The sequence below is a fragment of the Poecile atricapillus genome, chromosome 15, assembly GCF_030490865.1.
Source record: "Poecile atricapillus isolate bPoeAtr1 chromosome 15, bPoeAtr1.hap1, whole genome shotgun sequence".
In the NCBI taxonomy this organism is placed as follows: domain Eukaryota; kingdom Metazoa; phylum Chordata; class Aves; order Passeriformes; family Paridae; genus Poecile; species Poecile atricapillus.
Window position 1 is genome coordinate 14,949,994 of NC_081263.1, and position 24,124 is coordinate 14,974,117.

The window sequence follows — 24,124 nt, forward strand, 5'->3', positions numbered from 1 at the left end:
CAGCTGAAGATTAATTTGTGTCACTGCTCATTTCCATTCATCTGTGTTAGTGCAAGGGCAGACTGTGTGCTCCGTGCTGTGCCCTCAGCACTGCTGATCAGGGTCTGGTCCTCAACCTCAAGTTCCCACATCTCCATGGGCAGTGATGGAGCTTCTGGGAATGCTTAAGTAGAGCAGTCCTGCTCTGGCTGCCCTCTCAGGGTTGGGTCCCCAGAAGAACATTCCCTCTCAGAAATACTTTGGTGTCTCTCTCTTCCACCTTCCTGCTCCTCTACAGGCTGAATTCTGCCCCCAGTGTTGTGGGACCCCACAAAACAAAGATAAATCTCCTCTGGGATGATGTCTGGAGGGGCATCACCCTGCCAAGGGGGATTCCACAGGACCAGGAGCTCCTCTTGGTGCCTGCAGGACTGTGATGAGGCTCAGGGTTGCTGATAGGAAGGAAATGTGAGCAAGACCTGCTGCTCTGGAGAGGTGTCCCAGGATCAGCCTGAGTCCTGCCTCGGGTGACAGGCAGGAGCTCCCCAACCCTGTTTCTCCAGGTTCTGGAGCCCTGCTTGGGAATGGGGCAGTTCCCCAGCCGTTCTCTGCTCTAGACCACTTTTTAGAGGCCCTTTGAGGAGCTGCTTGACCATTCTGGCCACTGTTCTCTTTGCATGGCCGCAGGGACCATTGACAGAGGCCGCCCATGGTGCAGCCTGTGGACACTCTCTGGCCTCTCCACGGGACCCCAGGGGCCTCTGATCCTCCAGCAGCCCCAGGCCTGCAGCAGGACCTGCCCCGCCGCACCAGAGCTGCTCAGGGAGCTCAGGGTGAAGCTCGGCCCGTGCGCCCCCGGCAGTGTCACCCGCGGGTGCCCTGGGCTCCGCAGGGCATGGCAGTCCCGTGTCACCCGCCGGGGATGCCAGCTTTGCCCTCGGGTTCGCATCCCCGCTGCCGCCCGGCGCTGCGCATCCCCCCGCGGGACGGGGGGCACGCGTGGGCCGCTGCTTTCGTCTATATAAGGCCGTGCCGCCGCCCCGGCCCCGCCGCCCCGGCCCCGCCGCATTCTTCTGCCTTGTATGGGCCGGGCCGGGCCGGGCCGGGACCCTGGGCCCGCCCGCCCCGAGGAGCCGCGTCCCGCAGAGCCGCCCCGCAGCTCCCTCAGCTCCGGCAGCTCCGGCAGCTCCCTCAGCTCCGGCATCTCCCTCAGCTCCGGCAGCTCCCTCAGCACCCTCAGCACCCTCAGCTCCCTCAGCACCCTCAGCTCCCTCAGCACCCTCAGCTCCCTCAGCTCCCTCATCACCGGCAGCTCCCGCGGTTCTCGCTCCGGGACAGGTGAGGCGGGACCCCCCGGGACCGGAAGGATCGGCCGCGGCGGGGAGGGGGGCGGGAGGGACGGAGCGGGAGGGACGGAGCCGAGGGGAGCAGGGGGAGCATCCCCGACCGTCCCGGGAGAGCGGGGGGAGCTGGCCCGGCTGCCTCGGGGAGCAGGGGGAGGCAGCCCCGCCGTCCCTCCACCTCTGGCAGGGTCAGCCCTGGGGACGGGCCGGGTGGCAGGAGGATCCCCGGTGTGCCCTGCCGGGTATCCTACAGCCGGGCAGCCTCTTGCCGGGCCCAGCAAGAATGTCCCGCCTAGGGCAGCTGAGGATTGATCCTGAGCCAAGCTGTGGGTAACTGCAGTGCCTTGGAGCTGGGACACCCCGGCTTCCCCGGCACGGCAGAGCTGCAGGAGCAGCTGCCCGTGGATTCACCCACCTCCTGATCTCTGAGACTGTTCCAGTCTGGAACGTCTGCTTTTGCTTCAAGTCCTTTTGCTGATGACCAGAGGCAATATCAGGATTCATGAGTGATGATCCAGATATCTCCCCAGTGATCTGCGAGCAACTTCAGGCAGTAAACTTCTTTAAGGCAGAAAAGCTTTATTTAGCTCATTTCCTTCAGCCTTAAGCACAGAGGGATGATGTGTTTTGTTTAGTCTTTCCCATGAAAACTTGAAGTCCTCTTGGCTTCCATCCCAGCATGCTCTTTTGGTACAAAATGTTTCGACTCTGATAAAAGCCAGGCAAGCTCTAAAACATGGATGTGTAGGAGAAGGCGGCGGCCGGAGCTGAATTCTTTGGAGTGGAACATCCCCAAGTGTTAACAACCACCGCTGCTGACCAAAGATGGTTGGGTTCCTTCTGTCGCTGGAATTTTTTTCCTCTCTCCCTGGCAGGCTCTGTGCGGTTGTAGGAGGAGTTTGCGGTCACCTCCCCCTGTCCGAGGCGCTGCGGCCGCATTCCCCAGCCGAGGTGAGCCCCTTAATTCCCCTGGGAAAACAGAGACCTCCGGCCAGGACACTTATGCTGATTGCCCGAGGCCATGAAGAGCTCGTGCCTGTGCTCCCGGGTGCCTCCCCGGGCATCGGGAGGTGCTGGGTGCTTTGCACACTGAGGGTATCTGTGCCAGGGCTTCTCCTGGGGGGCTGCAGAACTCCTGCTTTGGAAGGGTTTGCGTGTGGTGAGGTCTCCTGAACTTGGTGGGAAGCAACTAGTCTGGAAACCATCTGGTGACCTTTTAGCTGAGCCCCACAGCTGTGCGTGGAGCTGGCCGGGTCCCCAGTGTCTGGTGGAAGCTGGGTGAGGGCTGGGATGAACTCTGCCTCCCTGGGGGTCACTGCACACTTTGCTCTGACTCCCTGGTGCTGCCCTGCCCCTTCCTCCCTGGCATCAGAGCTGGTGGCTGTGGCTGGACTGGAGACACAGCCCAGGGCTCGGGGTCTGCTTTTCTCTCACCCCCAGGCTTCCTTTCCCACATCTCCAATAAGGCCATAAAAGGAGCAGAATGGCAGCCCACCTCCATTCCTGCAGTGTCAAGCAGGCTGAGGATTCCACCCGCAGCTCCTGGTGCCGCTGGCTGGCAGTGGGGCTCCCCCAGCACCAGAAACCCTCGGTGAAGCTGAGCGATGCCACATCCCACAGGCATCCTGAGCGGGGCTGTGCTGGAGGAAAGGGATGGTTTAACAACAAATGAAGCGGGGAAGATGAGCAGCTCCTTGTTCCCTCCTCCACTGTGAGCAGCCCTGGGGCTGGCAGAGGTGCTACAGATGGCAAAGCTTTACATGGATCAGTGTCCAGGCTGCTGCACTGCCCTGCACCTCCTGTGCCAGGGGGATGCTGCAAGGCACCACCTCACCCCGCTGGCCCTCGTGCCACCCTGGATGAAGAGTGGGAGCTGCTGCTCTTGTGGGGCTGCCCACCAGCGAGTGTGGCTGCCTCGTGGCTTGCTGGTACTCACAACTCACTTTAGGAAGCGGCACTAGGCAGGGGTTTGACTACAGCCCTCCCTGAGGGGCCAATGTTTGCCCTGCAGGAATGTCCCTTGGGACAGCCCAGGCTGTTCGAATTGCTTCCCTGACCCAAAACATCCAGCAGAGGCACCTCGTGCTGCCAGGATCTTGTGAAGGAGCCGCTGGAGCAGATGTGGCTGTGCCAGGGATGGCAGGGCAGTCCCACTGCAGCCTCCTCAGCAATTCCAGGGGTTCTCAGGAACTCCCGCTGGAGCAGGTTCTGAGGAGCCACCCTTGAGAAACCCGTAGTAGCACATCCTGGGAGATCGTAGCTTCTGGATACATGTGAACACTCCAGCTGCTACCTCTGCCCGAGGAGCTGCCCTGTCCCCTGCCTGCCCCTTCTCCTTCACACCTCCCAGCCTGTCACAGCCCTCTCAGCCCAGCAGTGAGCTCCCGCCGGGATAGTGAGCTGGAGCAGCTCAGGAGGAGCTGCAGGGGAGGGGGGAAGCAGGCAGGAGGGGGAAGGATGGGTCTGGGACAGGGCTGCCTGCCCTGGCAGCACTGCCATGTCCCTTTGGCTTGTCCCACCCTCCCCAGCACAGCCAGGAAGCAGCACCAGGATGGAGTTGCTTGCTTGGTTTTTACCAAGGAGGAAACACATGGTAGTTTATATTTCTGATAACTGTGGGTCTTTTCCTCTTTCAAACTAAACTGTTTATTAATTTATGAACTCTTTAGGTCAGCCCCATGGTCCCTTGGGTCTGGCTCTCAGGTTGGGGAGGCACAAGCCTGGTGGGAGATCATTTTGCCTCCACTGCAGGAGGCTGGGAGATGGTTTTGGCAGGAGCAGTGGCAGATGGAAAAGAGAACAAGGGCAGCTGGTGATGGGGTGATCTGGGGATCAGATCAGTGTGTGGCTGTCATAGTGTCACCCAGCACTGACCTCCATGGCTCTGCTGCCTGGGATCCGCAGTCCCTGGGCTGGAGCAGTGCTGGGATGGAGCTGGCAGCAGAGGGTGCCTGCAGGACCTGTGTCTGTGTTTCCCTCTTGCTGAGGAGGAAGCTGGAGGTTTGGTGGCTGCACCATTGCAGGGCATCATGGCCAAGCATTCCCTGCAGTGCTCCTGGAACTGAATCCAGTTTTTGGGAATCTCAGACAGTATGGCTTCAAGGACCAGGGGAGCATGGCCATCAAGCCTTGTGCAGAGCAGGGACTGCTCCAGCTGAATCAGGTCTTGCTGCAGATCCCTGTACAGAATCTATGCATAGGAACCTTTCCCCACACTGACCCAAAAATCTCTTCCCAAGTCCCATAGATAGAATGACTGAGCTGGACCTTGGGACTGAGTATCTTTCCAGGGCACATTTTGGATCAAACTGCAGATCCATGTGGTGTCAAAATTGTACTTAATCCTGCTGAAGAGCACTGTCTCTGTGGAGAGGGTGCCAACTGTGCTACTGCTGGTCACAGTCAGGGCAGGGTAAATATTTGGATAATATTAATTCATGTAGTGAGAGCAAAACTCCTGCTTATTTCTATAGTCTTCTGCTAATAATTCTGCTAATAATTTTATGTTTTGAAGGCTGAGCCCAGTGCCAAGGGCCAGCAGCAGAGTTTTTGTTTCTGGTTCTGACTTGGCCTCGTTGTGTTGAAGTGAACTTGCCACGCTGCTGCTGTGGGATGTCACCGGCCACCTGGGGGTGTCACTGGTGCTCAGTGGTGCCTGGCAGAGCACACAGAGAGGGGCTGGCCTGCTGCAAAGAGCTTTGTGGTGCTGCAGCAAACAGCAGGCAGAGATGCATTGGGGGATGAGGTCTACTGCTCAACCAGTGTGGGCACTGCTGGACTCCCCAGTCCTGCTGCTCCCCTTGGCTGGCTGGTGACAAACATCTCTTTCCTGGTGGGCACTGGGAAAGGATGGAGAATTCAGGGGATGTGGGGTGGTTTGGTGGCTGCTGTCAGGTTCTGGGGTCAGCACAAAGGAGGGGGCTGAGGGAGGTGTGGATTCCATCCTGCAGTGGGGGGCATATGGGGGATGAGGGAGGACTCCTGGGGACATGGGGCACGTCCCCTGCAGAGGAAGGGCCCTGCCTGGGCTCTGTGGGTGCTCCCACAGTGGGATGGGAGCCTTCTCAGGATGTGGGAAGAGTGCCCAGCCCCCTCTGAGCTTGGCTGGTCACCGTGGTGTGTTGGGCTGTGATTTGGCACTGCCAGATGCCCCTGGAATGTCCTTCAAGCACAGCCCAGCTGCAGGAACCTGGAGACCACAACAGGCTGGTGGTCCCCTGCCCCAGCTCATGTCTCTGCTACCCCTTGAGAGGAGGGAAAGGAGAGACCTGGAGAGTGGGTCTGGTGTGGGGAGGGAGAGGGAAGGCTCTTGGAAGGTTGTTTGCTCTGCTCTGGTCCATGTCAGTGCCAGGGGATGTTCCCCAGGTCCCTGTGGTCCCCCTGGGGTCAAGCACTAAGGACCCAGCTGGGAAGCAGATTCCAGAGCAGATCCCAGAGCAGCCCATTCAGGGTGTCCAGCCCAGCAGGGCCAGTCCTGCTGCAGCTCACTGGGGTGTGTCTGCATGAGATAGGATGTGGCTCCTGAATTGCTCCATCCCAGGGCACTGGAGGAGCCCAGATCCTGCTGCCCGCCAGGCACGGGGCACACAGAGCACAGGACTGATTCTCTCCTCCTCCACCATGGAATCTCTTCATGATCCATGAATTTACTATTGCCCCTGCAGCTGCTTCCCAAGGCAGACACTGGCCAGGAGGGGACCCAGGGCTGTGTGTGAGGGAGGAATGGCTGAGGCACAAACACGAGGGCTTGGAGCAGTGTCCCTTCCCTGGGCTGACCTCTGCCAGCCTGTCCCACAGGCCAAGCTGGGCTTTGCTGCCATCTTGCTGGGCTAAGCCCAGCAGGAATCCCTTGGGAACCTGAACATCCTCCTCGCAGGCAGTGCCAGTGGTTGCTGGGCATGCTGAGCTCCCGTGGAGCAGGTTGTCCCAAACCCAGACTGCATCCCTGGCAGTGTGGGGACACCACCAGCCCCCTGCTCGGGGACTGAGGGGGCCTGGATGCCATCCCAGGCTGGGAGTGAGCTCTGTGCTCCAGCCCTGTTCCTGCTGGGGGCTCCAGTTCCAGCAGGGCACAGCAACCCCTGCCTTGGAAGGACCAGTTTTTTCTGGTGTTGTCCTGCCTCGGTGGTGTGTGGGGTCCACATGGTGCCTGTGCCATTCCCCATGGGACACACACTGCCCCAGCCATGTGCCTAAGGTGGGTCTGTCCCCCCTTCTCCTGGCATTCATTACCTGTAACAACAGCCCCATCCTCAGTGCCCCTGGGGCTGCTTGGCTCCTCTCCTGGCTCTGCAGCCCTCTGAGGGCAATGGTCCCCTCTCCCCTCTGCCTCTTCCCTTGGCTTCCCTGGGCAGGGTGAGGGTCACCAGGACAGGGAGGGCAGTGTCAAGAGGTCTTTGACCTGCCAGGAGATGGGATGGATGGAGGGATGGGCGGATGGATGGATGATGGATGGATGATGGATGGATGGATGGATGGATGATGGATGGATGGATGATGGATGGATGATGGATGGATGATGGATGATGGATGGATGATGGATGATGGATGGATGGATGATGGATGGATGGATGGATGGATGATGGATGATGGATGGATGGATGATGGATGATGGATGATGGATGGATGGATGATGGATGGATGATGGATGGATGGATGATGGATGGATGATGGATGGATGGATGATGGATGGATGATGGATGGATGGATGATGGATGGATGATGGATGGATGGATGATGGATGATGGATGATGGATGGATGGATGGATGATGGATGGATGGATGATGGATGAATGATGGATGGATGGATGGATGATGGATGGATGATGGATGGATGGATGATGGATGGATGGATGATGGATGATGGATGATGGATGGATGGATGGATGATGGATGGATGATGGATGGATGGATGATGGATGGAGGGATGGGCGGATGGATGGATGATGGATGGATGGATGGATGATGGATGGATGATGGATGGATGGATGTGGATGGATGGATGATGGATGGATGATGGATGGATGGATGGATGGATGATGGATGGATGATGGATGGATGATGGATGGATGGATGGATGATGGATGGATGATGGATGGATGGATGGATGGATGATGGATGGATGGATGGATGATGGATGGATGGATGGATGATGGATGGATGGATGATGGATGGATGATGGATGATGGATGGATGGATGATGGATGGATGGATGATGGATGATGGATGGATGATGGATGGATGATGGATGGGTGATGGATGGATGGATGGATGATGGATGGATGGATGGATGATGGATGGATGGATGATGGATGGATGGATGATGGATGGATGGATGATGGATGGATGGATGATGGATGATGGATGGATGATGGATGGATGATGGATGGGTGATGGATGGATGGATGGATGATGGATGGATGGATGGATGATGGATGGATGGATGATGGATGGATGGATGATGGATGGATGGATGATGGATGGATGGATGGATGGATGGATGATGGATGGATGGATGGATGGATGGATGGATGGATGGACGGATGGAGGCGCATGGGAAGCAGTGGTGTGTGAAGAATGTACCCAGAGCAGATAACCCCTTTGTGCTGGGTGCTGGGGCTGCTTCTGCAGCTGCTGGAGCAAGGGGAGGTGCAGGGGCATGGCCACAGTGGCTGAAGTGCCCAGACATCCATCCCCATGGCCCCGGGACTGGCACCCGGCCGGGTGCTGGGCTGGGCATCTCTCCCTGTGCCCAGGGATGCAGAGGGGACAGGCAGCAAGTGGGTTTGGGGGCTTCCTGCAGCCCTGGGGGCAGTCCTGGGGGAGGAGTGCTGGTGAGCACTGCTTGCTCTGTGGCTGCCCATGGAACTCATCACAGCTCAAGTCCTGCCCTTCCCCACGTCTGACCCTGTGACCTTCACATCTCCCTGTGTTGTCCAAGTGTGTGACCACTGGGGAAACTGAGGCATGGGACCGGAGGTGCCGGGGCAGTGTGTCCCTGCTTTGGCTCCCTGTCCCCAGCCCTCCTGATGCTCCTGCCCCCAGGTACTCCCCCAGCCACCAAGATGTCCAGCAAACGTGCCAAAGCCAAGACCACCAAGAAGCGCCCCCAGCGCGCCACCTCCAATGTCTTCGCCATGTTCGACCAGTCGCAGATCCAGGAGTTCAAGGAGGCCTTCAACATGATCGACCAGAACCGTGATGGCTTCATTGACAAGGAGGATCTGCACGACATGCTGGCTTCCCTTGGTGAGGACACCCTGCCCCGCAGGTCCCTCTGCCCCCAGAGCCACCTCGGGAGCGGGAAGGGCTGCAGGGTGACCTCATGCCCTCACCCAGCTGGACGCTGGCTGTGCTGGGATGCCTCAAAACCTGGAGGGGATTTCTCTGCTCCACCAGCTGACAGAAATGGTGTTTGTGAGGTGTCTGAGGGCAGCAGCTCTGTGTGCTGCTCAAAGGCACACTCACTGGAAGGAAAGAGACCCTGGGGGCTGGAGAAGCTCTGCCCTGGAGTGTTTGAGTAGTCTCACCCCAGAAAGTCCCTGGGGCTGTCCCATGTGGAACAAAGCCCTCCCTTTGCTCTCAGCTGGGGTGAGAGAGGCTGCTCTCCGTGCTGATGTGATACCTGGACTGGTTGAGGCTTGCAGGTCTGTACCCACTCCCTGCCCCAAGCCATTCTCCTTTGCTCACACCATGGCTCCTTCCTCCCACTCCCAGTGGTACCTCCACTGCATTTTGGGAAGTCTGTCAATGATTGACCTGGCAGCCAAACCTGTTCTGGAGGTCCTGCCCGACCATGGGAGGGATCTCCCTCCTCCCAGGGAGCCTGAGCTCTGGGAGCAGAGAGGGGCCGGTGCTGGGGGCACGGAGCTCAGCAGAGCAGCTGAGCCATCCCTGGTGCACCCACAGTGGGAGCAGTGCTGGGGGCATCAGCAGCATGAGGCTTGTGTGAGGACATTACTGCCCCTCTCCTTGGAACTGTCAGGGGGATGGGAAAAGCCATGAGTTCCATTTCAGTAACCCCCAAATTAATTACTGCACCTCCCCCAAGGCAGAGCTTGTTCCCAGCTGTGGATGAAAGCATCGGGAGAGATGCTGAGGGGGGAGCACTGGGCACTATAGAAACTGCCTTCCCATGTTGGTGGGGTGGGTGAACAAGAACCAGCAAATCATTTTTTTTGGATAAAATGGATAAAAGCCACTCCAGCTGTTTGCATGTGCTGACCCCGAGGATGGGAGCTGGGAGAGCAGGGCCCTGCATCCATCCCCTGCCTGTGCCCCGCAGGAAAGAACCCCACTGATGAGTACCTGGAGGGGATGATGAGTGAGGCTCCAGGGCCCATCAACTTCACCATGTTCCTCACCATGTTCGGGGAGAAGCTGAACGGCACCGACCCCGAGGACGTGATCCGCAATGCCTTCGCCTGCTTTGACGAGGACGCGTCAGGTACAGCACAGCACGAGGGCTGGCCTCACCCTGGAGCAGTCCCCAGGCACCTGGGGTGGGGTGTCTTTGGGAGAGGAGGAAGGTGCCGTCCTCAGCCCTCCTGCTGCCCCCTGCTAACGCTGTCCCCTGCCCTCCTTGCAGGCTTCATCCACGAGGACCACCTGCGTGAGCTGCTGACCACCATGGGGGACAGGTTCACCGATGAGGAGGTGGATGAGATGTACCGGGAGGCGCCCATCGACAAAAAGGGCAACTTCAACTACGTGGAGTTCACCCGCATCCTGAAGCACGGGGCCAAGGACAAGGACGATTAGAGCCCAGGATCACTCACCCCTTCTGCCTCATCCTGTGCACACCCCCTGCCCCTTGGCACCCCTTGCTGCCCCACAGCAGATTCCTCCTGTGGGAAACACCTCCCAGGACCATCACCCTGCATCAGGACACGCTTGGAGGGGACGCACTCCCATCACTGTGCCGCTGTGTGCCCATCCAGCCCTCCCCTCCCATCACCTCTTCCACCCACTGGGTGCCCCAGCCTGCCTGTGAGGCCCCCTCCAGTAGCCACTGACCCCCTCAAAGCCACCATGCCACTGGTCCCAGGGCTGGGGTGAGCATCCCCTGCTGACCTGCAGGGGTTTGGGCTGGCTCCAGCCTGAGCGAGCCCCATTCAGGGCCATAGCACAGAGGAAAAGCCTCTCTCCCTCTCCTCTCACATTCCCTGTTCAGGAAAGAACCCCCACTTTGTTCCTCCTCCCTGGCTGTTTTATGGCTTTAGAGCCTGAGATCTGAGGGATTCAGGAAGCTGAAGGGGTGTATAAAGCCTGACGGGTGTGACAGACGTGTGCTGTGTGTGGCTGCCTCGGGACCAGTGCTGGGCTGTGCCCGGGGCTTTGGGAAGGTGGGTTTGGGCACTGCACCTCCTCATCTTGCTGCCCTTGTCAGCCAGGGCCCTTTCCAATGGGGCAGCCTGTTTTTGAAGGCAAATTGCTCTCAAATGATGTAAAATTAGTTTGAGTGTAATTTTCTGCCTTAGCTGGTGGGCTGAAGGTCATTCTGTCCAGCCCCTGTGACAGGATGGGCTGAGAGATACTTGGCAAGGTGCCAGCCATGCTCCCCACATCAGCTGGTCCAGGGTCCCAGGGGCTTGGCCACCTTTCTGTGCCACCCTGGATGGGTGGGGGAGAAAGAGACAGAGAGGATAAGAAATGGAAAGGGGGTTTGTCCCCTTGGTTTGGTTATTCATCACCACCCTGACAAGGCTGTGTGGGCAGGGGTGCTCCCACCTTGTGAAGCTGTGGTCTAAAATGCTGCTTGAAGCCTGCCCTGGAGGGCAATTTCCAGCAATTCTTTATTTAAAATGGGGGGACAAACCTACAAAACCTGCTGAGGGCAGAGTGCACGGCAGAGTGCTGGGAAGGCTGGGATAGGGTCTGTGGGATCTCCATGGGCATATGCTGGGATCAGAGGCATTAGAGACTTGCCAGACCCCAGGTGATCACCTGGGAGATGATCCATGAATCAAAAGCTTCTTCTTGGTCTCAGTGCTTCTATTTTGCAGGCTCTACCAACACCAGGAAAAAAGGAACTAAATTGTCAGTTGTGGAAGAGCTGAACCTGTGATCTCCAGGGAGTTCCCCAGGGTCAGGGTTTGTGCTCTGCAGCAGCAGCCCCAAACCAGCCCACCTCCAGCCTCATGGGTACCAAGCTTCTTCCCTAATTCACTGCTGTGCCAGGGAAAACCTACAGTTCTCCCACTGCCAGAAAGAATTCCCAGGCCTGAAGGCTTCTGGAGGCCTGGATGCTTTATAAAACGTCCTTCACTGGGACACCCAGCAAAGTGAACATCCCTCAGATATCACTTTGGGCAGAGGAGCTGATGTTGGAGCTGTGGACAGATCGGCTCCTGGGGCAGCTACATCCAGGAGTGATGTTCAGCACTCTGACCCCAAGGGATCACCTTGTGTGACTGGCCCAGATTCCTGCAGTACCAGGAGTGGGATGGACCCACTGCTGGTCTGAGCTGGGAGCTGCCACAGGCTCCAGTGTGGGGCTCTCAGAGGTGCTGCCTCAAGCAGCTGCCAAAACTGCTCACTCTGAGCTGCCTCTGCACTGGTGTGGCTGTGGTGGCACTGTTGGACTTTCAACCCTGAGGCAGCAAAGCTGAACAAATTTGTTATTGGACACTGGGGTATTTATGGGAAGAGTAAATAAGCTTATTCCACTGGCACAGGTTTCCCAGAACAGCTCTGGCTGCCCCACCCCTGGAAGTGTTCAAGGCCAGGTTAGACAGGACTTGGAGCAGCCTGGGATAGAGGAAGGTGTCCCTGCCCATGGCAGGGGAAGGAATGAGATGAGTTTTAAGGTCTCCTCCAACCCAAACTATTCTGGGATTTGGTGAATCTGTGAAACCCCAAAACTATCTGGGCTCATGTGAACCTCCTGAAGTTCAGCCAGGCCAAGTGCAAGGTCCTGCAGCTGGGTCAGGGCAGCCCCAGCAGCAGCACGGGCTGGGGGCTGGGTGGGTTGGGAGCTGCCCTGGGGGATCTGCCGGAGACAATTGGATGTGACCTGGCCATGGGGACTGGCAGCCCAGAAAATCAGCTCTGCTTGGGCTGCATCAGACACAGCAGAGGCAGCAGGTGGACCTGATCTGACTCTTTTCAAAGGTATTAAATAGCAGCAAAATTAAGACATTCATTTCAGAAGTGTTCACCTGGGGCCAACTCAGGTGAACCTTTTGGTCAGTCTAGAAGAGCTGCTCCCAGTGCAGAAGTGTCTCCTGAGCTCACAGGGCCCCTCCTGTGTGTCACTTTGTGCCCGTGGCCCCTGGGGCTGTCCCTGGCCCCTCTGCAGCCCCACCCTGGGTATTTATCCCCAGGGATGAGATGCCCTGAGCGTGCTGTGCTCCAGGCTGGGCAGTCCCAGCTCTCTCAGCCTCTCCTCATGGCAGAGATGCTCCAGCCCCTCCATCATGGCCCATCATGGCCCTGTGCTGGGCTCTGTCCAGTCTGTCCCTGTCCCCTGTACTGGGCAGCCCAGCTCTGGGCCTGGGCTGTGACACAGCTCCCAGTGCTGCCCAGAACTCCCCGACCCCGAAGATTTTGCTTTTCTCCAGTGCTGTGAACTCCATCCTGGTGTCCCCACACTCCTCTTGCCATGTCCAGAGATGCAGGTTAGAGTAACATCAGAGAGGAAAAGGGTACAGCAGTGCCTGCTGAGAGAGGGTCTGTCCTACCTTACGGCCTCCAGGAAGGAAACAGAGCAGAGCTTCCCCATGGGCAGGGGCAGGAGGAGATGGAGGGGCTGCAGTGCCCAGAGAGGAGCTCCAGCCCAGCTCCCAGGATCAGTCCTGCCGGGGGAATCCCAGCCTGCAGCAGTGGCCCCAAGGGCAGGGCAGCAGCAAACAGCCAACACAACCACCCACAAATCCAATTTTCCTTGCTAAAAGTGCAGATTGAACATCAGAAGGTGGGCAAAGGATGGAGAGTCCAGCCTGGGAAGTGTGATACTCTGGGAGGCTGTCGGGATTCCAGCTTCCCCTGCGTTTCCAGCACCCCCCTGGGGTTCCCAGAATCCCTCTGGGTTTCCAGCATTCCCCCCTCAGGCTCTTGTTGGCTGATTGTTGTTCAAATTGCCGAAGTTTAATAGTATTATCATGTCAATGGGCCCGGCCAGGGCTCAGCCTGGACACGCTCCCAGTGGGAAGAGCAGGGAGATGCACCACAGCCCCTTCCCTGGCCCCTCATCCCAGAGGCTCCTTATTCCCCATCACCTGGGAGCTCTCTGGGATGCCAGGCTGGGCTTGTCCAGGGATTTATGTTCCTTCCATGCTCTGCTCAGGCACCCAATGGGATTTTTCCAAAATTACTTCCACACTACCAGTCCAGGGATGAAGGCAGGTGGAGGGAGCTGGAGGGGGGCTCATGGCCCAGCCCTGGGTGGGGGGCTGAGCTCAGGGACATCTCACGGTTGTCTCAATTTGGTGGAAGACTAAACCAGCATTTTCCAAAAACTGGGAGCAAAAGTAGATGGCTCAGGAGGACAGTCCTGCTTGGGCACTGTGGCTGACACAGACCCCGCAGGGTCCAGGGCGTGTCTGGGCTGTCACACCAGGCTGCAGAGGGAGCAGAGGGGGCAGGATGAGCCCACCCTGCCCGGTGATGGCCCCGGTTCACAGCGGGCAGGAGCCAGCCAGGGAATGCTCCCTGCCCTGGGGTGACCCTGCAGAGGGTCAGAGCTGCTGCCAGGGCTCCCCACAGCCCAGCTGTGCCTCACCGGCCCCTGCTGCCCTGGCATTAATGCAGCCATAGCAGGCTGGGGCACAGTTCCGCTTAGGTCATGGAAGATTTAGAAGCAACAAAATAAATGATTTAAGGAGTTCTCCTTTTTCTTTTGCTATTTAATCCCTTATTGCACCACACATCCTGCTTTTCCCAGACCAAAAGTCAACCATAAGAGAAGAGGTTTTGTAGTTTTTTTCAATATGTGAATTCCCATTTTTTACCCTGCAAGCAGCAGAAAGGGGAGGGAGGGGAGCTGTAGCACAGCCTGCAGAGGGGAGAGCTGCCCCTGAGGCAGGGTGACATCAAGCCAGGTCTTCATGGGGAGAGGTGGAGCAGGACCCAGTGACTTTTGTGCCCCAGCAGCACACAGGTCCTTGGGGGATGCCCACGTGTGTGCTTGGCCTGGCAAGGATGAGTTGTGGACGTGGCCATGATGGAGCACGGACATCCCAAAAAGAACATCCCCAAGAGATGTCCTCCCAAGACAGGGGTCTCTCAGTGGGCAGGGCTCTGGGCTGGCTGCAGGACACGGCTGTCTTGGCTTCCCATGGTGGCATTTTCTCCATCACAGGTGCTGGGACATGGCACCACTGCTCAGAGCAGCTCCTCTCTCTTCCCACTGAGGAAGACACCACCCCATGGGACCCATCCCCTTGGGCTCCACTGAGCACCTGGCAGAGGGTGACAGTGCAACCCAGCCCCACATCACAGAGCTCTGGTGAGGAAACTCCAAGCTTGCTACACCCTGGAGCAGCAGCACATAAACGGAGTAATTTGGTCCCCAAAATTCTGGAGGTGACTGTGGGCTCTGCTGTGGTCATGGAGAGGCACAGGGAGAGCAGAAGGGCTTCCAGAGACCTTGGCCAGCCTGATGGCCATGGCACAGCAAGGGCTCCACCTGGTTCTGTCTCGGTCACCACCATGGCTTGGAAACACCTTCCTCTGTCATGGGAGCAGTGATGCGCTGGGCTTCTGATCTCCCAGCTGGTAATGACCAAATGAAGCACTGGTGGAATTTCAGGGTGCTCTGAGGTCCCCAGGGCTGTCACCCACACCTGCTACTGCAGTTCCTGTCCCAAGGCCTGCTCCTGTCCCCTCCCCATAGACACGGGTAACCCCTGGGGCTCAGCTACAGGATTCAGTCAGGGGGAAGGAACTTGTGCAGTGCCTTGTGAGGCACCGCTGTGTGGATGTCCCTGGGTGAGAGTTCCAAAGTGGGTGTCCCTGGGTGGGTTTCCCCAGGTGGGTGTCCCCAGGTGAACATCCCAGGCTGGGTGTCCCCAAGGCTGTTTGTCCCCACGTGGGTGCCCGTGGCTGGGTGTCCCGGGGGTGCGCGGGGGGAGCTTCCACGGGGCCGGGCGGGTGCGGGGGCTCCGGGGCTCTCCCTGTCCCTGCCCCCTCCCGCGGGGGCCGTGTCCGGCAGCGGGGCCGAGCCCGGGGGCCGCCGGCGCCAGGTACCGGCCGGGACTCCGCGGGGCGGGGGGGCCCCGGTGCCCGGTGACAGCCGGGGGCGGGCGGGCCGGGGCCGGGGGCGGGGGGCCCGGCGAGTTCCTGCCTCCTCGGGAACAAAGGGAACTCTGTCTCGGCATCTGTCACCGCCGCCCACCCAAAACTTTCCGCCGCGCCCGGCTGCCCGCCCGCCGCCGCGGGACGGCCCCGCACCGGCCCCGGCACCGAGACCCCGGCGCGGCCCATGCGAGCTCCCAGGCGGCGGCGGCGGCCCGGGGGTGAGCGCAAAGATGGATCCCGGGGGGCGCGGGGGGAGCGGGGCGGCCCCCGCCTTTGTGCGGGACGGAGCGGGACGGGCCGCGCCAGCGCCTCCCGAAGTTTGCGGGAGCCGCGGGCGGGGGTCCCGCCCGGCCCCGCCGCAGCTCGGAGTTACGGCGGAGTTTGCCCGGCCGGGGATAACTCGGGGCCGGAGTGCGGGGCCGGGGCCGCTCTCCGGCTCTTCTCTCCCCCCGCCGTCCGAGGGGGCCGCGGCCGCCGCTGCTCCGCTTTGTGTCGGCGGCCCCGGCCCCTCGCCGCCTGTTGCGGCCGGAGGGGCGACGGGGCCCGGCCCGCATCGCTCCGCAGCGCCGAGCAGAGCCGAGCAGAGCAGAGCAGAGCCGAGCAGAGCAGAGCAGAGCAGAGCAGAGCAGAGCCCCCGGCCCGTGACAGCCGCCCCCGCCTCCATCTCCGCCGCACAATGACCCCGCGTGGTTCCTCTCCCACTCTCCAGCTCCGGCCTCTTTCTCCTGCTGAGATTGTTTTTGTTTTTAACTTCCCCTCCTCCCACCCCACCCCGTGCTTGATTTTTTTATTTTTCCCCCCGCTGCGGTGCCCCCCGAGCCCCGAGTGCCCCCGAGCCCCGTGCCGTGCGCTGAGCTCCTCCGCACCCCGGGGCTCTGTTCGGTGCCCCTGTCCCGGTCGTTTGTTCCACCCCCCCGGGATCTCTGCCTCGGGATTCCCCCCAGGCGGGCCCGAGGGGGTGAGACCCCCGTTGGAGGCGGGGGGAGGTCGGTGGGAGGCCCCTTCCCCTCCCCCGACCGGACACCGCCTGAAGCTCCCTTTGGTTCCCCTTCTCCAGGCTTCAGCCAGGGAGGTCCCGCGGGCAGCTCCACCATGTCGGACAGTGACCCGGGGGACGAGGACGGCGCCATATCCCCTGACCCCTCGCAGTGCAAGAGAAAGAGAAGGGGCAACCTCCCCAAGGAGTCGGTGAAGATCCTGCGGGACTGGCTGTACGAGCACCGCTTCAACGCCTACCCCTCGGAGCAGGAGAAGCTCAGCCTCTCGGGACAGACCAGCCTCTCCGTGCTGCAGGTAGGAGCCAGCGCCGCTGGGGACACTGCCAGCGTGCGACAGGAGAAACCCAGCGAGGATCCCAGAGGCCTGGACAGGCTGGGATCGTTCGTCACTGAAGGGCAGCGAGGAAGCGAGGGAAGGGATGTTCAGGAACCTGTGTGAAGGGAGGGTCTCCTCTGGGGAGTCATCTGAGCCCTGGGGACCAGCTCTGCTGGAGCAGAACATTTTTGGCCAGCTGGAAAGTGGAGAGACTGGAGTGAGGGCAGGCTGAATACCTTGTTGTCCGTAAAAGTTGCACAGGTGGGAGGGTTTTGAGGGATGGTACTTTATCCTGTTCCCCTGGACACCCCCAGCAGAGGCCAGGATGACCATCCCCTGCACACAGAGGCTGGGCAGGACCAGGAGTTGGACTTGATGATCTCTGTGGATCCCTTCCAGCTCAGGATATTCTGTGACTTTAACCAGAAGTGAGAAGCTAGGCTGTGTTTTGAGCCCCCATGGCTGTTAAGTGCTGGCTGGCCTACCTGTTCCCAGTTACACCAGCTCCATCCAGGGGAGCTCTCTCCAGGAGTCTCCCTGTCCTGCTTCTGGCTGTGGGCTCATGTTCTCCGTGTGGCACCATGGTGGGTGCCCAGGCAGGAGCCCTGGACAGCAGTGGGGGTGAGCAGGGCTTGTCCTTCGCACTCTGGTGTGGTCCCTGCCTGTGTTTAGGGTGTCTGGGAGGATCTGTGTCCATGCACAGCCTGGTGCCCTGAGCCCCGTGCCCCTGTCCCATCCTGACAGAGTGTGGGCTTCACTCTGTTCTCTGGATCTGGGGTGCAGTGGGGTGCAGGGCAGCAGGTGAGGGCCAGTGGCTTTGCTCCTCTCCCAAGAGCTTCCTCTGTACCTCTGGCTCCTCTCCCTAAGGCTCAGAACACCGAGTGTAGGCAGGGGCTGTCTCCTTCCCCTCTTCCTGGCCAGCAAGGCAAACCTGCTCTTTAATTTTAAAGTGTTTTTGTAAGTGTTGGCTGTGCCACAGAATTGTCTGGCAGCTGCTCAGGGGACAGGTTGGAGCTCTGGGATGGGTTTGAGGCTGAGTGTCAGGAGAGCAGTGACAGGCCTGGGCTGTGGGGACTGGGCTTGTCCTGGCCCAGGTTGGCGTGACAGTGCCTGGCACACGGGGGCTGCCCCAGGGCTCAGGTGGGACTGGCAGGTCCCTGTGAGTGCCTGAGCTCTGTGGGACCCAGGAGGGGGCTGGCACACGGGTGGGCTCGTGTTGAGGTGTGGCCCTGCTGATTGTTGTTTGCCCCAAGTGACCCCCACAGCCTGTGTGTGCCCCCTGTACTCACTGGGCAGGGGGTCCCAGCCGAATTTCCCAGTGCCAGTCCAAGGGGATGCAGCAGGAATCCTCTGCCTGTTGGGGTGGAGGAGTGGGACACCCCAAGGTGTGGCTGTGGGGATCAGTTCTGCTCATCAGACCCCTCCAAAAAGCCTCTGGGATGCAGTGCTCTGCCACAGCCACACCTTCCCCCAGTTGTTTCTTTGTGCACCCCCCTGCTGCTCCAGGGACCTGGGGGGCTGGAGCCAGGCACTGGTAGCCAGGGATCAGGGAGAGCAGGAAGCCCTGTGCCTCCCTTGCAGGAATTCCAGCGCTAGCAAAGTGGCACCTGCTCCCACTGAGGCTTCCTGGACAGCAGCAGCTTTCCAAGCCTGTGCCCTGCTCTGGGATGGATGGGCTTTTCCTCTCTGGAGGAGATGTTGCTCTCACAGTGCTGGGGGGGACAGACACTGCCCAAAGGGACAGAACGGGGTGTGCTGGTGGGAGGGAAAGGGATGACCATGACTGAAAACCAATAAACTGCTTCAGAGCCAGAGCATGTCCCAGCTGTGACAGTGCCTGCTGTCACAGTGGCTGTGTGTGCCCGTCCCCATGCTGCGCTCTCCAATGGGAATTGGATACTGGAAGGAGCATGGTGGTGGGGACAGGCAGCATTTTGAGGAAAGGACTGAGGAGTTGGGCTTTTTGTTGGGAGTTCATCTCTTTGGTTGGGGATCACGGTGGTAGATGGCCAGGATTATGTCAAGGGAACCCAGCTAAGGCTTCCAAGGGAGGGGGTTTGGAACAGAAAAGGGAGTAAGACTGGTGTATTTGAGGATTTTAATGCCAAATATTGTCTTAAAGAAAAAATTGAGAACTGAGGTCTTGCCGTCATTGAAGTTACAGCAAGTTCTCTGTCCTTGGGGAAAATATTTTCCATAGCTGCTGATTTAGGAAAGATCACTTTTCCCCCCTCTTGATTTATTCTCTTCTAATTGTTTTCTAGAAGGCAGTTATTTTAATGTAGCATTTTATATAAAGATGCTGAAACAATCCATGGCCAAGGCTCAATAATGGCAAAGGGCTGCCAGACTGTGCTGTGCAGATGCTTGGGAGTGCCTTTTGCTCTTGAGCTGTGGCCCTGCTCATGGGCAGAGGCACAGGAAGGTGTCTCTGCTGCCCCATTTCTGGCCCTGTTAGGGGCTGAGAGGCTGCAGCTCCATCAGCTGATGGTTTCTAGGGTTTTCCATCCGTGCTGTTCTTCTGCCATCCGTCTGCTCTGGCAGCCTCGGTGCTCCCGTTCAGGTTGGCAGCATGTTGGCACCAGCAGCAGTGTGGAAACAGGGCTGAGCTCCAGGATGGGGTCACTTGGAGAAGGAAGAGCCATCCCCAGCCGGGGACCTGCAGGATGGGCTGTGGGCGGGCTCTGTGCAATGCCATGCATGGCCTGTGCCTGGGGACTGCAGGAGCTGTGCAGTGCCTGCAGTACTGCAGCTGGGACCCCGGGGCTGCAGTGGGGGCACAGGGCTGAGCCCGTTTTTCCCTGGGGGGCAGCTCTGCTCAGGGGCAGCACAGCACAGCACAGCTCAGGGCTCCGGGCGGTGCTGGGGGCTGTGCCCGCTCCTGAGCTGAGAGCGGAGCTGTGGGCCCGCTCCTGCCCAGGGCCCGGCAGCGCTGCGGGGAGGAAGGGCAGCCCCGGGCAGGCGGTGCCAGGCAGGAAGCAGCCGGTGCTGGGGTTTCCGTGGGTTCCAGCGCTGGTTGTGCCTCTCTGGAGCCCCACGGGAAGGAGGTGCAGCGCTGAGGGGAGCCCTGAGGCAGTCCGGGGTGTGTGGGAGCCGCTGGCCTGCTCTGGGGGTGCTGCTGTCGGATCTGGGGGAGCCGCTGCTGCTTTGCCCCGGGGCTGCAGCCCCAGGCTGACCCCAGCGCGCCCCTCTCTCCTCACAGATCTGTAACTGGTTCATCAACGCCCGGCGGCGGCTGCTCCCCGACATGCTGCGCAAGGACGGCAAGGACCCCAACCAGTTCACCATCTCCCGCCGCGGGGGCAAAGCCGGCGATGTGGCCGTGCCGCGGGGCGCTGCCGCCGGCTCGGGGGTGCTGGTGATGCCGCCCGCCAAGGTGCTGTCCATGTCGGTGTGCCCGCAGGTACTGTGCCACCCGGCGCGGGCGCTGGCCGTGGTGAGCGCCCGCAGCCCCGACTGGGAGAAGCCCCCCGGGCCCGAGGCCAGGGCGGGCGCGGGGCCCGGCGGCAGCACCCTGACCCTGCTGGCCCGGGCCGAGGCGGGCAGCCCCACACCCGGACTCTTCAACACGCCGCCCCCGACGCCCCCCGAGCTCTTCGGGGACGACTTCAGCAGCTTCCAGCTGCTGGTGGAGGTGGCCTTGCAGAAGGCGGCCGAGCTGGAGCGGCAGCGGCAGGCGGGACAGCTGCCCCTGGCTCCCCACACCGAGCCCCCCGGGGCCTCCAAATAACCCCGGGCCGGGTCCCGCAGGGTGCCCTTCCCCGGGGGCCCGACCCTCCCGGTCTCCACCTCACTCCCACAGCCCATCCCAGGAGCGGCTCCTACCTCCCGGCCGCTCTGGTCTCTGCTCGGCAGCCAAGGCGGCAGAGGAAGGCCTGTCCCACCCCGCCATCCTCCCGCTGGAGATGCCCTGGCTGCCGAGGACGGTGCCCCGGCTGTGCAGGGACCGTCGTGCCCTGTCCCTGCTGTACGGCCAGAGCGGGCACTGGAGCTTCCCTGGAAAACCTGCTGATTTCTTCCTCTCCTGCAAACGAGGCTCCAGCCAGCACCGTTTCTTCAGGGAGACAGAGAGAACCTATTTTTTTAATGCCAGTGTCTATTTTAAGGACTGTGGATGAAGAGCTTTGTCTCCCAAATCTCTGATCTTTTCCCCCTCCCACCCTTCCCCCCAGCCCCCCTTTTGTTTCTGGGGGGCCTTTCTGTTTCCTGGTGCTGGCCGGGGGCCCTGCCTTGCCCAGGGAAGGGCAAAGGATGGATGAACTGGAAACATGGATTCTGTGGCATTTTATCATGGAAAAAATAGGACCCTCCTCTTCCTTTTTAGGTTGTTCTGGATGCTGCCAGTAGAAATCTCTATGGTGCTGTTTAGCAAGTTTTCTGTTGAAACATTTTCCCTTTAATTGTGATTTATTACATGATTATTACTTTCTTTTATTTTTTTTTTTAATTTTTTTTTTTTTTATCTATAAGCATTTCCACACCTTCCCTGTGTTCCCCTCGCATTCATGCTGAATGTGTGCATGCTGTGCCTGGAGCTCATGGCCAAGCCTGGGCAGAGCTGAGACTGTGAATTTTGTCCCCGACTTAATTTCCTTTTTTATTTTATTTTAATTTTTTTTTTTTCCATAAAACATTTGGAAAGAGGCGTGGTGCGGGCACGACTGTGTGAGTCCTGCAAGTGCAGCGCGGGGTTCCTGGAAAGCAGCGCTGGGCAGGCGGAGGATGGAATATTGCTCCGTGTCCCCTCCCGGTGTGGCTGTGCGGTGCTGGGGACCTCTAGTGACAATCTGGGAGCGGCCTGGGTGGCTTTTGGGCTCTGGGTGGCTTCTGGGCTCTGGGGCTGCTCCTGGCTGGGTGTCCCTGGGTGCTGTGCTGGGGATGTGAGTCAATGACCGTGCCCTGTCCCGAGGAGCACTGATGGTGTCGGTATTCAGGCAGATGGGTTGATGACTGCAGGGGGGGCAGCCGCAGGACTGGGGGAGGCTGGAAAGGAAAAGCACTGATTTGGAGGAGTGGTGTGTTCCCAACCTCCATTTCTTCAGAAGGAGGGTGCCGGGGCAGGGTGTGCTGTGGGAAGGCTTCCCAATAGCGTCACCTTGGCAGGTGCCCTGTGCAGTGCTGGGGTGGCACTGGGGTGACAGGGTGCCCATCGTGTGCCTCTCACCCCCAGCCACATTTCTGTGTCCAGCCTTTGTTCGCCCTTTGTCTCCTTTCCAGGGAAAGTCCTCGTTTTTGGGACTCCCTCTTTCACCTTGTCAGCCCCCTGCAGCTCTGTCCTTGCCCCGGGGGAGGGAGAGGCTGTTTGGCCTCCTGCTCTCGTCTTGCCCCAGTCAAACTGAAGTGGTTTCCTTCCCCCAGAGCTGTGCTTGTGCCAGGGGCTGGTGCTGCTGCCCTGGGATGGACCAGAGAATTGGGAAGGCAGGAGTTTTTAGAATTAAATTTATGGAGAAATAACAAACTACTGTAAATATCTTTTTGTTTGTTTTTCTATTGTCAAATAAAAGTTTTTTTTTAGTTTTGGTTGCTATTTTTAAAGACGAGCTGTGTGTCAGAATGAACTGTGTCATCGTGGGTACCTCACTTGGCTCTCCACCACCAGGAGAAACCCCTGGGCCACCCTGGAATGGCACCTGGGTGTCCCTCACCCTCCGTGAGCTGCTGGGGCTTTGTGTTTGGGGTGAGAGATGTGGCGTGGGGCACATTCCCAGGGGGAAAGGGGGGCTGGAGCTCGGGCAGGGTGTGCCAGCCCAGTGTGGGGGGTCTGCACTGTGACAGGGGTCACAGCTGGGAATGTCACAGCTCTGCTGCCCCTCCTGCGGCCCCAGGCAGCACCTCGGGGCTCCTGAGCTGCACAGAGGGGCCCTTGTCCCCCGGGCAGGATTGGGGACCCTGGGCAGGTCCAGCAGAGCCCCGGGGCCCTGCTCCCACCACAGCAGCTCAGGACACTGTCTCAGGACACTGCTGAGGGACAGCGTGGGGACACACGGGTCACCCGGGGGTGGCACCGCTCTGATCTCCCCCCACCCCCTCCTCCATCTCCTCCCAGGGCAGCAGCTGGGGCTGCTGGTCCAGGCGCTGGTGGCTGTGAAGGGACATCCAGTGGCACCCCCAGCCCTGTCCCAGCCCTGCAGCCCCCGGGCTCTGACCCGGGCACACGGAACAGCCTCATTAATGCCACACTCTGGGCACTCTCGTACTTCCCGGAGTGCTTTGGGTTGGAAAGACCTTAAAGACCATTTAGGCACAGCCCCCTGTGGGGACCCCTCACACAGGGACTCCTTCCACTGTCCCAGGCTGCTCCAAGCCCCGTCCAACCCGGCTTTGGACACTGCAGGGATCCAGGGGCAGCCGCAGCTGCTCTGGGCACCTGTGCCAGGGCCTGCCCACCCTCACAGGGAACAATTCCCTCCCAATATCCCATTTATCCTCGATCTCTGTTAATGTGACGCCGTTCCCACCCCTTGTCCCAAGTCCCCCTCCAGCTCTCCTGGAGCCCCTTTAGGCCCAGGAAGGTGCTCTGAGGTCTCTCCAGAGCGTTCCCTTCTCCAGGTTGAACATTCTCAGCTCTCCCAGCCTTTCATTCTTGGGACGCCGCTGCCAGCCCTGCCCCAGCTCCCCAGGGGTGCCTGAGGCTCCGGGACCCTCCCCGGGGCTGCCCCGCCATGGCCGGGGCGGGCCCGGGCTGTGCCCGAAACAGCGCAAGGAGCGGGGACCGCTGAGGGTCCCCGAGCCCCGGCTGGATGTGCGGGGCTGTGTCCGGGGATGCCCCGCTCACCGCGGGCACCGGGCCATGGCCGGGCGGGGAGAGCCCGGGACATTCCCGGGGATTCCCGGGAAACGCGGTGGGGCCGCGGCTGCTCCGGGAAAACCGCGGAAAGAGCCGGGAGAGCGCGGGGCTACAGCGCCCGGCCGAGAGGGGGACAGGGACAGGGACAGGGGACACGGGACAGGGGACACGGACCCGGTACACGGACACGGGACAGGGACACGGGACAGGGACACGGGACACGGGACAGGGGACACGGGACACTGACCCGGTACACGGACACGGGACAGGGGACAGGGACACGGGACACGGGACAGGGACACGGGACAGGGACACGGGACAGGGACACGGGACAGGGGACACGGGACAGGGACCCCTGACCGGGACACTGAGGCTGGGACAGTCCCGCTGGCGGAGCTGGACACGGATCAGAAGAGGCCCCGCCCCCTCCCGGCCGCCGTAGCGGCACGTGCTGCGCTGTGAT

The 24,124-nt window shown here is 60.0% G+C and overlaps 2 protein-coding genes across 2 annotated transcripts; both read left to right on the forward strand.

Annotated features, from left to right (window-relative positions):
- Positions 1-1,157: 1,157 nt before the first annotated feature.
- On the forward strand, positions 1,158-10,604 carry MYL9 (myosin light chain 9). Its single transcript, XM_058850316.1, has 6 exons — positions 1,158-1,180; positions 1,262-1,317; positions 2,198-2,273; positions 8,367-8,570; positions 9,607-9,768; positions 9,910-10,604. Exons 4-6 carry the CDS (start codon positions 8,387-8,389, stop codon positions 10,080-10,082), a joined length of 519 nt encoding a protein of 172 aa, XP_058706299.1. The 5' UTR covers positions 1,158-1,180; positions 1,262-1,317; positions 2,198-2,273; positions 8,367-8,386; the 3' UTR covers positions 10,083-10,604.
- Positions 10,605-15,608: 5,004 nt separating this feature from the next.
- On the forward strand, positions 15,609-22,412 carry TGIF2 (TGFB induced factor homeobox 2). The gene is made up of 3 exons (XM_058850545.1): positions 15,609-15,778; positions 16,618-16,853; positions 20,077-22,412. The coding sequence occupies exons 1-3, from the start codon at positions 15,745-15,747 to the stop codon at positions 20,602-20,604; spliced, it is 798 nt and encodes a 265-aa protein (XP_058706528.1). The 5' UTR covers positions 15,609-15,744; the 3' UTR covers positions 20,605-22,412.
- Positions 22,413-24,124: the final 1,712 nt, after the last annotated feature.